Genomic DNA, 14,972 nt, shown 5'->3' with positions numbered 1-14,972 from the left:
TCTTTCTTTCTTTCTTTCTTTCTTTCTTTCTTTCTTTCTTTCTTTCTTTCTTTCTTTCTTTCTTTTTCTTTCTTTCTTTGTTCTTTCTTCTTTCTTTCTTTCCTTTCTTTCTTTCTCTTTCTTTTTTTTTCTTTTTCTTTCATTCTTTCTTTCACTCTTGCTTGCTTGCTTGCTTTTTTAAGAGAAAAACCTTCCTGTCTTTTTCCACCTCTGCCTCTTCCGTTCTCAAGCACTAACTTTCATTTGAATAATCCCCAGAGTTTGTTCACTGGTCATTAGCTTTCATTTTCATCTTCTCCATTTCATTCTTTGCACTGTCCTCTGATTGTCCTGCTCCTGAGTCACCATCGTCTTTGTTCATTAGGTTAGCATATAAAGCCTTTCATACTCTTGTCTCCTGCCTGCATTCTGGTCTCTTCTACCTTTGCACATGCTTTTCTCTCTACCTACAATGTTTGTTTGTTTTGTTTTGTTTTGTTTTGTTTTGTTTTTTGGATAGCAGGGAAAATCCTCTTTACTGTTGAAAACCAAGTATAGACCTCCACTGCACTACAGAATTAATTACTAATTTTTCTGTACTACACTTAGAAGTTTTAGGTACTATAACTCCCTTGTGGTTTGGGACTTTATGAAATAATTGTCATATTTGTGTTCCTTACCATCTGAATGATTATTGAGATTAGAGATTATTTTATACTTGGTTGGACATATTCAGAATATGTTTTTGCACGGAACTGATAAGGGTAGCAGTATGAGTTCAGAACTTTATTACAATGTAAGAGGAGCAGAAAAAGGAGAAATGAGTAAATTCAATCTTATGCTTTTTTTTTTTCAAAGCTAGAATGGTGGTTGCTGAGATTACCTTGGTTTTAATGTGCTACATTACTCTTGTCATGAATTGGAGATTTTTTTTGTTTTTGTTTTTTTCCCCCACTTCAGATAAAGAATAAAACATATTTTTAAAAACTTCCCACCAATATCACAATGTAAGTTTTTGGCTTAGCTATTTTATTTTATTTTACTTTATTTTATTTTATTTTATTTTATTTTATTTTATTTTATTTTATTTTATTTATTTTAATATGGAATTTATTGTCAAATTGGTTTCCATACAACACCCAGGGATCATCCCAACAGGTGCCCTCCTCAGTGCCCATCACCCACCCACCCCTCCCTCCCACCCCCATCAACCCTCAGTTTATTCTCAGTTTTTAAGAGTCTCTTATGGTTTGGCTCTCTCCCTCTGACTTTTTTTTTTCCTTTCCCTTTCCCCTTGGTCTTCTGTTAAGTTTCTCAGGATCCACATTAGTGAAAACATATGGATCTGTCTTTCTGTGTATGACTATTTCACTTAGCATAACACTCTCCAGTTCTGTCCACGTTGCTACAAAAGGCCATATTTAATTCTTTCTCATTGCCAACTAGTATTCCATTGTGTATATAACCACAATTTCTTTATCCATTCATCAGTTGATGGACATTTAAGCTCTTTCCATAATTTGGCTATTGTTGAAAGTGCTGCATAAACATTGGGGTACAAGTGCCCCCATGCATCAGTACTCCTGTATCCCTTGGGTAAATTCCTAGCAGTGGTATTGCTGGGTCATAGGGTAGATCTATTTTTAATTTTTTGAGGAACCTCCACACTGTTTTCCAGAGTGGCTGCACCAGTTTGCATTCCCACCAACAGTGCAAGAGGGTTCCCATTCTCCACATCCTCTCCAGCGTCTATAGTCTCCTGATTTGTTCATTTTGGCCACTCTGACTGGTGTGAGGTGATATCTCAGTGTGGTTTTGATGTGTATTTCCCTGATGAGGAGTGACATTGAGCATCTTTTCACGTGCCTGTTGGCCATCTGGATGTCTTCTTTAGAGAAGTGTCTATTCATGTTTTCTGCCCATTTCTTTAAAAAAATTTTTTTTGAATGTTTGTTTACTTTTGAGAGAGAGTGAGAGACAGAGCATGAGTGGAGGAGGGGCAGAGAGAGAGGGAGACACAGAATCCAAAGCAGGCTCCAGGCTCTGAGCGGTCAGCACAGAGCCCAACCAGGGGCTCGAACTCATGAGCCGTGAGATTATGACCTGAGCCAAAGTCGGACGCTCAACTGACTGAGCCACCCAGGCGCCCCTCTGCCCATTTCTTCACTGGATTATTTGGTTTTTGGGTGTGGAGTTTGGTGAGTTCTTTATAGATTTTGGATGCTAGCCCTTTGTCTGATGTGTCATTTGCAAATATCTTTTCCCATTGTGTTGGTTGCCTTTTAGTTTTGTTGATTGTTTCCTTTGCAGTGCAAAAGCTTTTTATCTTCATGAGGTCGCAATAGTTCATTTTTGCTTTTAATTCCCTTGCCTTTGGAGATGTGTCAAGTAAGAAATCGCTGCGGCTGAGGTCAGAGAGGTTTTTTTCCTGCTTTCTCTTCTAGGGTTTTGATGGTTTCCTGTCTCACATTCAGATCCTTTATCCATTTTGAGTTTATTTTTGTGAATGGTGTAAGAAAGTGGGTTAGTTTCATTCTTCTGCATGTTGCTGTCCAGTTGTCCCAGCACCATTTGTTAAAGAGACTGTCTTTTTTCCATCGGATATTCTTTCCTGCTTTGTCAAAGATTAGCTGGCCATACTTTTGTGGGTCTAGTTCTGGGGTTTCTATTCTATTCCATTGGTCTATGTGTCTGTTTTTGTGCCAATACCATTCTGTCTTGATGATTACAGCTTTGTAGTAGAGGCTAAAGTCTGGGCTTGTGATGCCTCCCGCTTTGGTCTTCTTCTTCAATATTACTTTGGCTATTCAGGGTCTTTTGTGGTTCCATACAAATTTTAGGATTGCTTCAAGAAGAATGCTGGTGCAATTTTGATTGGGATTGCATTGAATGTGTAGATAGCTTTGGGTAGTATTGACATTTTAACAATATTCATTCTTTCATTCCATGAGCACGGAATGTTTTTCCATTTCTTTGTATCTTCTTCAATTTCCTTCATAAGCTTTCTATAGTTTTCAGCACACACATCTTTTGCTTCTTTGGTTAGGTTTATTCCTAGGTATTTTACGATTCTTGATGCAATTGTGAATTGGATCAGTTTTTTTATTTGTCTTTCTGTTGCTTCATTATTAGTGTATAAGAATGCAACTGATTTCTGTACATTAATTTTGTATCCTGCGACTTTGCTGAATTCATGTATCAGTTCTAGCAGACTTTTGGTGGAGTCTGTCGGGTTTTCCGTGTATAATATCATGTCATCTGCAAAAAGTGAAAGCTTGAATTCATCTTTGCCAATTTTGATGCCTTTGATTTCCTTTTGTTGTCTGATTGCTGATGCTAGCACTTCCAACAGTATGTTAAACAACAGCGGTGAGAGTGGGCATCCTGTCATGTTCCTGATCTCAGGGAAAAAGCTCTCAGTTTTTCCCCATTGAGGATGATATTAGCTGTGGGCTTTTCTTAAATGGCTTTTATGATATGTAAGTATGTTCCTTCTATCCCGACTTTCTTGAGGGTTTTTATTAAGAAAGGATGCTGAATTTTGTCAAATGCTTTTTCTGCATCCATTGACAGGATCATATGGTTCTTTTCTTTTATTAATGTGATGTATTACATTGATTGATTTGCGAGTGTTGAACCAGCCCTGCAGCCCAGGAATGAATCCCACTTGATCATGGTGAATAATTCTTTTTATATGCTGTTGAATTCAATTTGCTAGTATCTTATTGAGAATTTTTGCATCCATATTCATCAAGGATATTGGCCTATAGTTCTCTTTTTTTGCTGGGTCTCTGTTTCGTTTAGGAATCAAAGTAATGCCAGCTTCATAGAATGAGTCTGAAAGTTTTCCTTCCCTTTCTATTTTTGGAAAAGCTTGAGAAGGATAGGTATTCTCTCTGCTTTAAATGTCTGGTAGAATTCCCCAGGGAAGCCATCTGGTCCTGGACTTTTATTTGTTGGGAGATTTTTGATAACTGATTCAATTTCTTCGCTGGTTATGGGTCTGTTCAGGTTTTCTGTTTCTTCCTGTTTGAGTTTTGGAAGTGCGTGGGTGCTTAGGAATTTGTCCATTTCTTCCAGGTTGTCCAGTTTGTCAGCATATAATTTTTCATAGTATTCCCTAATAATTGCTTGTATTTCTGAGGGATTGGTTGTAATAATTCCATTTTCATTCATGATTTTATCTATTTGGGTCATCTCCCTTTTCTTTTTCAGATTGGCTTAGCTATTTTAAAGAGCAGTTTATTATTAACTTAGCATTTATAGTGTGCATCCTGACTGACTGTGTATTGTAACACAGTAGTTCTCAGATACTTTTGGCCTAGGACCCTTTACATTCTCATGGGTTGAATACTCCAAAGAGCTTTTGTTTATGTGGGTTTATATTATTAATTAAAAAAAAACAACAACACTTTTGGTTTCAGCTCTGACATGCCAAGAGTTTGGAATTCATCACAACTGTCTTTATCATAAGAGAAAAGCTGTTTCAACTGAAAATCAATGACTTTTAAAAAATCTACCAGATAATTGAGGTCATAGGGCAAACAAAGAGCCACTCTGAAAACTGGAGAGAGGTAAATGCAGAAAATCACACTTAAGATTTGCTTATCAGGGACAGAATCTTCTGGAGGCAGTAACTTGTAGGAACACTTAAATGGTCATTAATAAATTGCTGGAAGCCAAGTGTGGACTAGCTAGCTAGGAGATGGAAACTCCTGAGAGCCCACATTTAGGAGGTCCCATACTTTTATGGGTTTTATTTCCAGGAACCCCACCATATTTACACAGTGAAGATTGGAGAAGAATCCCCTCAGGCTTTCTGCAGTGGGGAGGGGAAAGTAACCATTTGGAAATACAACCCACAGTATTCCTAAAAAAAAAAAAAAAAAAAAAAAAAAAAAAAAAAAAAAATTTATTTATTTTTGAGAGAGAGAGAGACAGTACATAAGTGGGGGAGGGTCACAGAGAGAGGGAGACACAGAATCTGAAGCAGACTCCAGGCTCCAAGCTGTCAACACAGAGCCTGACTCAAACCTATGAACCGTGAGATTATGACCTGAGCTGAAGTCAGAGGCTTAACTGACCTAGTCACCCAGATGCTCCAGCCCACAGTATTCTTAACAAAGGTGTACCCTCAGGGGAAACCACCAGAGTCTTTTGTGACCTGGGGATGAGCAATTAGACTACTCTGACCCCTTTAGCCTTCCAGTCAGCAAGTAGGGGCAGGGGAAAAAAAAAAAGACATTTTTGATGGTGACAGGCTACAGACTCAGGTATGCTAAAAATAGATTTAGTCATAAGATTCTGGAATGCCTTCCTTCCCCAGTGCCTTACCAATATTAATAGGGCTTCAGTATAAAAACAGATGACAGTTGAAAGAGTAGGATGCAGACTATTTTAAAAGAGTTTCTAGGGAAACCAAAGATGGGGGTGGGGGAACAAAAGCAAGAATACTGGAGGAAATTGAAGCCTCTGACACCTATAGTTACAGCAAACGTTAAACATAGCCTAACTTAACCAGATTAATATAAAACTCCACACTAACAACCTGATTACTTCAGTTCCTATACATTTCTCCAGATACATTATGTCTGGTTTTCAGCAAAACATAATGCATGCTAAAAGGCAAGAAAAACTTAGGCTGAAAAGACAAAGCAAGCATTAGAACCAGTCTTACACAGACACAGATTTGGGAATTAATCAGGGAATTAACTGGCATAGTAGCATGTACTGCTAGAAGCGGATTTCAGTTTGGAAGATCCTTCCTATTTAGGGCAAAACCTGACTCTTTTCATGGCAGTTGCCAGAACCATAGCAAGGTCCTCAGCTGAGCAGGAGTCTGAGGGTGAAGATGAAGATCCTGGGAGCAGAGCAGGAGCTGTGGAAGAGGTCTGGAGATGGAACCTGGGCCAAGTAAGGGGGTGCTCACAGGCTTATTCCAGTAGCCTGGAACCTGGGCTGCTTTCTGCCACAGATGTGCAATTTACAAGTAGCAGGGTGTTTGCAACCACCTGCCCCGGGCGAGAGCCACAGGATGGGCACTTGGCAAAGTAAGGGGTCTGGGTGAAAGTCCTTGTGGGTGTGAATGATGAAGAATTTGCCAGGAAAACAAACCCCTGTAACCTGGATCACATCACAAAGTTCAACTCCTGGATTCTGCATACAGCCACCGCCTACTTTTTGCCATCTGGAACACATGGCCCCTCCCACCACTCTGAGTACCTTTTTTTTTCTTTCTTTTATTAGGAGAGAGTGCACAGGCATGCTCACAAGAGGGGCAGAGGAAGAGGGAGAGAGCCTGCCATGGTGCTTGACACTGGGCTTGATCCCGTGATCTTGAGATCATGATCTGAGCCAAAATCAAGAGCCAGACACTGAACTGACTGAGCCACCCACCTGCCCCACTCTCAGTACTCCTGACCAGTCACTACATGTGAATTGCCAATGAGCACTTAGGATGAAAATATTAACAATAACCAGGCCCTTCCCTAAATGAAATGCAACTGGTTTGCGTATCTTTCAGCTCTGAGCCAGTATCAAAGCCTCTGGATGATAGGTTTAGTGGGCACTGTGAATGGGGCACACATCATTTCAGAGGGTTGCAGAAAGGTTGAGGGGGTAGAAAGGCATTGGACCTGGGAGGAGGGGGCTGGAGGGATAGATCACAGAACCAGCCCTTAGTTCCTGCCCTGCCAGTGACTTGCTAGGGGACCTAAGGGAGTCACTTCTCTCTGTGCTTCAGTTTCCTCATCTGTCCAAGTCTTAGTCATTGTCTTCTGGCCGTCTCCAGTGAAGATCAGAAAAATACTGCTAAAACATATTGGAAGTAATAAGGTTCAGTAGCTTAATGTTGCTGACTAATAAGTAATGAGTAAAATATTATATTTTAATGTTTATTTATTTATTTTGAGAGAGTGGGAGAGGGACAGAGAGGGAGAGAGAATCCCAAGCAGACTCCACACTGTCAGTGCAGAGCCCAACATAGGGCTCGATCTCATGAAAGTGGGGTCATGACTTGAGCCAAAATCAAGAGTTGGACGCCCAATTGATTGAGCCTCCCAGGAGCCCCTAAAATATTCTGAACAATAAATGAAATAATAATGCTCATGGTTTACTGTTTTGTCCGAATTTATTGCTCTGTCTGAATTTAGAGGTTTAGATCAGGCAAGTTGTTATCAGATTGACAAAATTCATATTTGGGTCATTGCCCATGAAATGTGTCAGCACCTAGTGGACTCTAAGCCCTCTGTTTGATATTGGGGATCCTGAGTTTCTGCCCGGTGAAACATACCTTGATACAAGGCAAATTTTCAGTGTACAGACTCCTCAAACGGCAACCAAGTAACCACAGGAATAAAAGGAAACCAAGAAATGAAGTGGTCATCTCTGTAGGGAAGGCCTACATAACTTGTCTACTTAATCATGACTAAGCTCATTCGAGAACATGTCCCTCAGAATAGTTGCTGCTTCGATGGAGGGCATAGAAAAGAAGCTTGGAAAAAAACATTTTTGTAAGATAAAAATCAGAAAAACACCCCACAGTTAATTCAACTCCAGAGTATTGGGTTCAGTGAGAGTGAACATAGTAGGTTCCTGTACTCAAGACAAATGTCTGTTCAGAGTTAAAACAGGAACTGGAAATCCTTATGGCAAATGAAACTCAAATTAAAATTTTTATGTTTATTTTTGAGAGACAGAGCATGAGCAGCGGAGGGGCAGATACAGAATCCAAGCAGGCTCCAGGCTCTGAGTGGTCAGCACAGAGCCTGACGTGGGGCTCGAACTCACGAGCTATGAGCTCATGACCTAAACTGAAGTCGGATGCTTAACTGACTGAGCCACCTAGCGCCCCTGGAATTCAAATTTTTAGAGAGGTACAAGCACGTGTCATGGATACAGAGGAAAACGAGCAATTAACATGGGAGACAGATGGGAAGCAGTGAAGAATTTACCGAGGATGTTGCATTGAGTAAAGCCCTGCAGGGTTAGTATTACGGCAGATAGAGGAGGAAAGGGACTGGGAGAGCCATGTAGTCAAGGCTCAGTGGCATGAAAATGCATGGTGTATGGGGAAATGCAGTGGGAGATGAAGCTGGAAAGATAGACTGTGGAAAGGTGGACAGGGCCCCATCTAAGAGGACACGTGAAGTGCCTGGGACATAAGATTTAAGGAGGCATTCACTTTCAGAGGCAGACAAGTGCAAGATTGGCACAGTGACTATGGCCATTAAGTAGAGGATTGATTTCACCATCTCCCATATAAGCATTGTCAACAATAGCTAAACAGAGCACAAATGTCCATTGACTGATGAAAAGATAAAGAAGATATGGTGTGTGTAAAGAATGAAATCTTGCCATTTGCAGCATGTGGCTGGAGGTAGAATGTGAAATGAGTCAACCAGAGAAAGACAAATAACATGATTTAGCTTGTGGAATTTAAGAAACAAAACAGATGAACGTGTGGTTGGGTGGGATGGGGGGGTGGGGAGAAGAAAGGGAAACAAACTACAAGAGACTCCTGATAATAGAGAACAAACAGGGTTGATGGAGGGAGGTGGGTGAGAGATAGACTAGATGGGTGATGGGTATTAAAGAGGGCACTTGTGACGAACACTGGGTGTTGTTTGTAAGTGATGAGTCACTGAATTCTACTTCTGAAACCAATATTGTACTGTATGTTAACTAACTAAAATATAAAAATAAAAACAACAAAACCCCAAATTTTCCATACGAGGGACTTCTGCTTCTGGGAAGATGGAGTAGGTGTACTTTGCTTATGCTTTCTACCAAGTGTGACTAAAAATCCTGGACGTTATGTATAAAACAAACACAAGGCCTTGACAGGTGGAGAGAAGAAAACAGACAAGTTAGGAAACTTGAAATCCAAGGAACATGGTGGTGAGCTCTCTGGGTTTTGTTACTGCCTCATATTTCCAGACTTGGAGATGAAGAAGCAGCAACCTGGAAACACCAATGGGTGCAGACAAAAACAAACACAAAAAACAAAAAAAATACAAAAACAAACAACAAGCCAACAAACCAAAAAAGCAAAACCCTGTTGTCTCTAGCCAAAGGACCAAAAAAAAAAAAAAGGGGGGGGGGGGAGCCTGACAAGACAGGGAGCCTGTATTCCAGCCAAATATCCCAGAAAAAAACTGTGGCTCACCCCCAGCCCCCCTCCCCAGTAAAGACTTAGGCTAGACTTTCACTCTCACCAGGCTATAAAGTATTGTCCCAAATCACCCCTTCCTGCCAGACTAGTGTCAGAGAACACTGGGTGATAACACCCCCATCGTGGAGATCTTGGGAAGTGTGAACTTTTCGTTTTGACCCAGTGATAATGAGGCACCATTCCGCTTAATTGGTGGGGTAGTATCAGAGGAGGCTTACTGGAAATTCAGGACTTTCACCTCCTGAATAAGACCACCTCCACTGCGGTATCAGTGGAGACCAAAACATGAGGGGATTTTTCTGTGGTCTTCACAGATCTAGTTGATCTCCTTGAGGTAAAATTCATGAAAGTGGCTCCCCTCCCAGATGAAACTTGGGACCCCAAGAATTTGTTTCTTCCATGCTGGTCCTCATTCAGCCTCCAGCAATTTATCAATTACCATTTAAAAATTCCTATCAGTTGCTGACTCTAGCAGTGGCTTCTGCTTCTGAGAAGCTGTGATTCTCTATATTCACCAGTCTCTTCAGTTTTGGGGTGTCTGTTTGCCCTGTGACTTCAGTTCACTGGTTGACCTAGGAAGACATTATGCTTATCAATTTGTTCAGCTTTTTTCTTATTTTGAGGATGGCAACTCCCAAGCTTTTTACATGTTGTGGTGGAACAGGAATTTCTGTGTTGATTTTTATTCATCCTTTTTTTTTTTTTTTCTGTTCCTCAGACTGGATATTCTCAATTGACCTATCTTTGAGCTCACTGATTATTTCTTCTGCCTGCTCAGATCTGCTGTTAAGCTCTTCTCATGAATTTTTCTCAGTTACACTTTCCAACTCCGAAATTTCTGTTTGACTCTTTACTAATTTCTCTCTTTGTTGATACTCTCCATCACAGTCATTATTCTCATACTTTAGTTCTTTAGACATGGATTCCTTTGAAAATATTTAAAATAGTTGATTTAAAACCTGTGTCTAGTAGGGCCAATGTCTGGGCTTCCTAAGGAAAGTTTTTTATTAATTACTTCACTTTTATCAGCCATACTTTTGTTTTTTCTTTCCTTCCTTCCTTCCCCCCTTCCTTCCTTCCTTCCTTCCTTCCTTCCTTCCTTCCTTCCTTCCTTCCTTCCTTTTTCTTTCTTTTCTTTTTTTCTTCTATCTTTTTTTTTTTTTTTTGCATGTCTTGTAGTCTCAATGAAAACTAGACATTTAAAATAATATAACATGGCAACTCTGGAAATCTGATTCTCCCTGCTATCCAGAGTTTGTTTTTGTTTGGTGACTTCTCAACAAATTCTATAAAATCTGTAATCTTTGTTGTATGTGGACACTGAAGTCTCTGTTGATTAGCTTAGTGATCAGCTAATGATTGGACAAAGATTACCTTAAATGCCTGGAACCAATTAAATCCACTAGTCTTTCATGAGGGGCTCTGTGTGCATGTTGGGGCATGCCTTTGACAATCAGCCAAGCAATTGAAAACTCTGCCATAGCCTTCACTTTTTGCTTGGAAAAACCCTCAAGGTCAGTCAGAGGTGAATGCTTAGGGCCATCTCATGTCTTTCTTGAGTATGCTCACAGCCTTAGACATGCACACAACCCTACACCTGTGCATGGCTTAGAGTCCCAGGAATATATCAGAGCTTTTCAAAACTCCTATGGACATCTAATTTACCAACTTTTCCTTTAAGCTGTTTGGCTACTCTGTGATTTGCCCCAAATGTTATCCACCTACCTCAGGCAGCCAGGAAGTTAAAACTATTGTCTGTAATTGTTTTTGCCAAAATCCCCTTCGAAGAAGACTTTTTGCATTGGGTGAACTCTTATGTTATGTCAAATAACAGACAGATAGCTTTGCAAGTGAGGATTTTCAGGTAACCAGCACACAGGTCAAATAATGACAGTTCTTTGGGAATAAGGCTTTGATAGAGCTTTACCTCTATTTTCCCTTTGGTGGCTGCATTGGAGCCTGGGCAGTTATTTTCAAGGTTGCCATGGAGCTGGAGAGTGAAGGATGGAACAATGCCATAAACCTTGCTGTTTATACTAAGATTCAGTTCTTCTTAAATAAATGTTTCCTGAGCTGCACCAAGCTTTTAATTTTCAGAGTCTGAAAAAGTCAGTTTTTCTGCTAGATTCCTCATTGCTTTTAGAGAGGAAAGAATTTTCAGAGGTCTTATGCCACTGCGTTTGTTGATAACTCCCCTGCTGTTTGTGATTCCACCCAGGGTTTGGACAAAGCAACAAGGAATAACCCTTCATAGTTAAAATAGTTTCCTCATTTAATTGAACGAGCTTTGTTAGGTGTGAGTACTTCAAAATAATAGAATCCTGGTTTATAACAGGCATCCTATTCAAATTACTTTTTGAAATCTTTTTGCCTTAGCCAAGAAGTATAATGTCCCAAAGTCTGTTAACCTATATCTGAGTCCTGTAGAATGACTACAACTATTATTCTGTTGTGTTGCCACAACATAAAGTCTACCCAGTCTTCTATAATTGAACTTTTAAATATATGAGTATTTTTAGATATTAGACTCTCCCCACTATCACACTACTGTCATTTTACTTTATTGAAATCCCAGATTTGCTTTTGATTAATGGTCAAGCCCTAAAAGGTTCTCTGAGGAAGAAAACTTAAAAAGGTGAGACTGAGAGTAAATTATTTAGAATAGGATTTGGACATTCGTCTTGCTGTTGGTCCTAACATATATCTGAACATGGAATGGAATTCAGAACTCTGTGAAAGGGAGTTGGTGTCTGACGTGTTGATGTCACACAGCCCATGTATGGCCTGACAGGCCTAGAAGTTGGAGCTGGACATTGGCTGTGCATTCTGCCAGCTCTCGTGGAGACTATGCATCTAAAAATAAGGTCTTCAAACTTCGTATCTTAATTACTCCTAACAGGGATAATTAGAACTTTCTTTCTCAAATTAAAAGTTTGAGAAATTCCTGATAAGATGTACTGTTCCCTAAAGTTTATATTAATTGTAATTTTGTTTTACTGCCGGCGTTCATCGAGCATGGAAGAGTTAGAAAATAGTAAGTATGGGGGCGCCTGGGTGGCTCAGTCGGTTAAGCGTCCGACTTCGGCTCAGGTCATGATCTCGCGGTCTGTGAGTTCGAGCCCCGGGTCGGGCTCTGTGCTGACAGCTCAGAGCCTGGAGCCTGCTTTGGATTCTGTGTCCCCGCCTCTCTCTGCCACTCCCCCACTCATGCTCTGTCTCATTCTGTCTCTCAAAAGTAAATAAATGTTTAAAAAAATTTTTTTTAAAGAAAAAAATAGTAAGTATGTTTTGGCAGTTGGATTGTTTATTCTTCAGTCCTTCCTCACTTTCCCCCAGTTTCAGGGAATAAGGTTAAACAAATTGTGTATTCCAGAAAAACTGGATTTCCTGGGAGGATTTAGAAGGAAAAATGGCAGTTGTCAGTGGAAGAATAGAAAACTGTTTTCCTGAAACATGTATCACTCACAAAATGGATTTGTATATGATCAGCATTGTTGAACATAACCTTTTTAAAAAGTCATCCCCTTAATCGTTCCCATAGATTTTTTAGCTTGATATCGAGTGAGGACTTAATTCTGAATCGGAAAATGAATGTATCTCAGGAAATCCAGGTATTTGGGACTAAAACCATTTGTATAGCTGCGCATTCCTTCCTGTGAAAGGAAGAATGGGACTCTTGCACTTTCTTTCTTTCTTTCTTTCTTTCTTTCTTTCTTTCTTTCTTTCTTTCTTTCTTTCTTTCTTTCTTTTTCTTTCTTTCTCTTTCTTTCTTTCTTTCTTTCTTTCTTTCTTTCTGTCTGTCTGTCTGTCTTGATTTTGTATTTCAGTCCCCTCTCATTCAAACATAAACCCTTTCCCCCTCTCTGGGCCAGCGTAGGGTCCTAGGCTTTCTGGGAAGACTCATTTTGCATAAGGATCCATGGTTTGGGTTTCATTCTTTTTCCACTAGAGGAAGCTGCTGAGGTCGCTAGGTGGGTGTGTGGGGAGGGAGGCCACATTCACTGCTTGCCTTCACTTCTCTGCCTAGATAAGTCTACTAAAGTCAACACAATAATTATGTTCAGCATTGCTGGCGGTATCCTGGTGGCCATGCTTGTGCTGATGGCTGTTGTCATCTGTCTTTACTACAAAGTAGCCAACGCATTGAAGTGAGTGATGTGGGTAAGAGTGAAAAACACCCCCTCAAATAGGATACCTAGGGCTCTCTGCTTGAGCAAGGTCATTCCTTCCCCTGTGGCCCCACCCTGGGTAAGGCCAGGAAGGGCAAGTGGGTTGGAAAAGGCAAAGGCAGGTGAGTGTAGAACCTTGGTTTTTTTCCCCTTCTGGCTTAGGGCTGTGAGCTCATAAGTAGAATGTTCTCGGCTGGGTGGCTGGGTGCTGCTTTGCTTCACCTACCCTCACTGAGTTGACCCTCTTCCCAATCACGCTCTGCACTTGATGGGCCTGTAGCGGTCCGCTGGGGGATCCACGCTTGTAGTTCACTCTCCCTTATTTGCTGCAACCTGATTTTACATTTCTAACAATCCTAGGAGAGGAGGGGGTTAGACAGGAACTTGGGACAGGACCAGAGAACTCTAGTTTGGGGCTGGTGTCATGTATTTAATTGGCTCCAGCCCTAAACTTCCCAGGTACCCCCGATAATTGTGACAAATGGATGGAGAAGAAAAATTCTAATCCTACACTTTACGTATGTCTTTTCTTAAGATGTTCAAAGGCACCTCTTTGTTTGGCCTTAAAAAATTCACCCCTGGACAAGGTCGCGGCCGCAGCCATCACTGCTGGGTCTTATCCCAACCTCCAATGCTGTGACGAATGTAGCTTGTATGCCGACTTTGATTCCCTGCCACCATGCTTCTGTGACGTAAACGAGGGACTCTGACTTGGGTGGGCACAAAAATCTTCATGCGCAGTCTTTCTTTCTTAGTAGAATGTTTTATTATTCAAGTCAAGTTTTATAATGTTTACATTATGTATTATGTAACATATTTATGTAGTTTTGAATAAATGCAATATTGAAAATAGTTCTTTGCCTCTGGTGTTTGTTGTTGTTTGTTATAAATGCACTTAGGGACCCCTGGGTGGCTCAGTTGGTTAAGGTCCGACTTCAGCTCAGGTCATGATCTCACACTTCCTGAGTTCGAGCCCTGCGTTCAGCTCTGTGCTGACAGCTCAGAGCCTGGAGCCTGCTTCGGATTCCGTGTCTTTCTCTCCCTCTGCCCTCCCCTGCTTGTGCTCTCTCTCAAAAGTAAATAAACATTAAAAATAATAATAATAAATGCACTTAAATTTGTGTACTAGCCACTTGGTGACTTGGGGCAACTATCTTGTAGTATTATATTGCAATATAAAGAGAGTTATCTCCAATGCCCAGAAGAAAAATATATATTGATCTTAGAGCGTTTCCAGTTTCCGACTCAGCAGAAGTTCCCAGCTGGAGGAGCTCATTTGGCTCTTCTCCTCCCGAGAGTTTCACCCACTCTCATCTAGCTCCTCTCCTGCACAGTTCTGTCACACTGTCCTGAAGGAGGACAACTGTCATCTTGGAGAGAGTGGGAACAAAGCGATGGGACATGTCTGGGTTTAGGTTAGCTTATCTGTGTAATGATGGGGTGGAGCCCAATGGCATCTAAAAGACATTTCAGAAAACCCGAGATTCTCCCTCTGGCATTCTCCAAGCAAATCTTCAGAAGCAGATTCCCTCCCTTCTAGATCCCTTTAACACGGAGTCTTGCTAATTCAGCTGCCGGTGCCTGTAACTGCTGACCGGAACCCCCAGCTGAGTTGGAGAGGCCAGGATTCTCTTGGTCTCAGCAGTAGGACA

At 40.9% G+C, this 14,972-nt stretch overlaps 1 protein-coding gene across 1 annotated transcript; it reads left to right on the top strand.

The window, feature by feature from the left end:
• The first annotated feature begins 8,617 nt into the window (after positions 1 to 8,617).
• On the top strand, positions 8,618 to 14,172 carry FAM24B (family with sequence similarity 24 member B). Its single transcript, XM_045040784.1, has 3 exons — positions 8,618 to 12,185; positions 13,179 to 13,299; positions 13,856 to 14,172. Exons 1-3 carry the CDS (start codon positions 12,104 to 12,106, stop codon positions 14,028 to 14,030), a joined length of 378 nt encoding a protein of 125 aa, XP_044896719.1. The 5' UTR covers positions 8,618 to 12,103; the 3' UTR covers positions 14,031 to 14,172.
• Positions 14,173 to 14,972: the final 800 nt, after the last annotated feature.

This window comes from Felis catus, chromosome D2 (assembly GCF_018350175.1).
Source record: "Felis catus isolate Fca126 chromosome D2, F.catus_Fca126_mat1.0, whole genome shotgun sequence".
NCBI lineage: Eukaryota > Metazoa > Chordata > Mammalia > Carnivora > Felidae > Felis > Felis catus.
The sequence above is the reverse complement of the archived record's forward strand: the minus strand, read 5'-3'. Positions and strand labels throughout refer to the sequence as shown.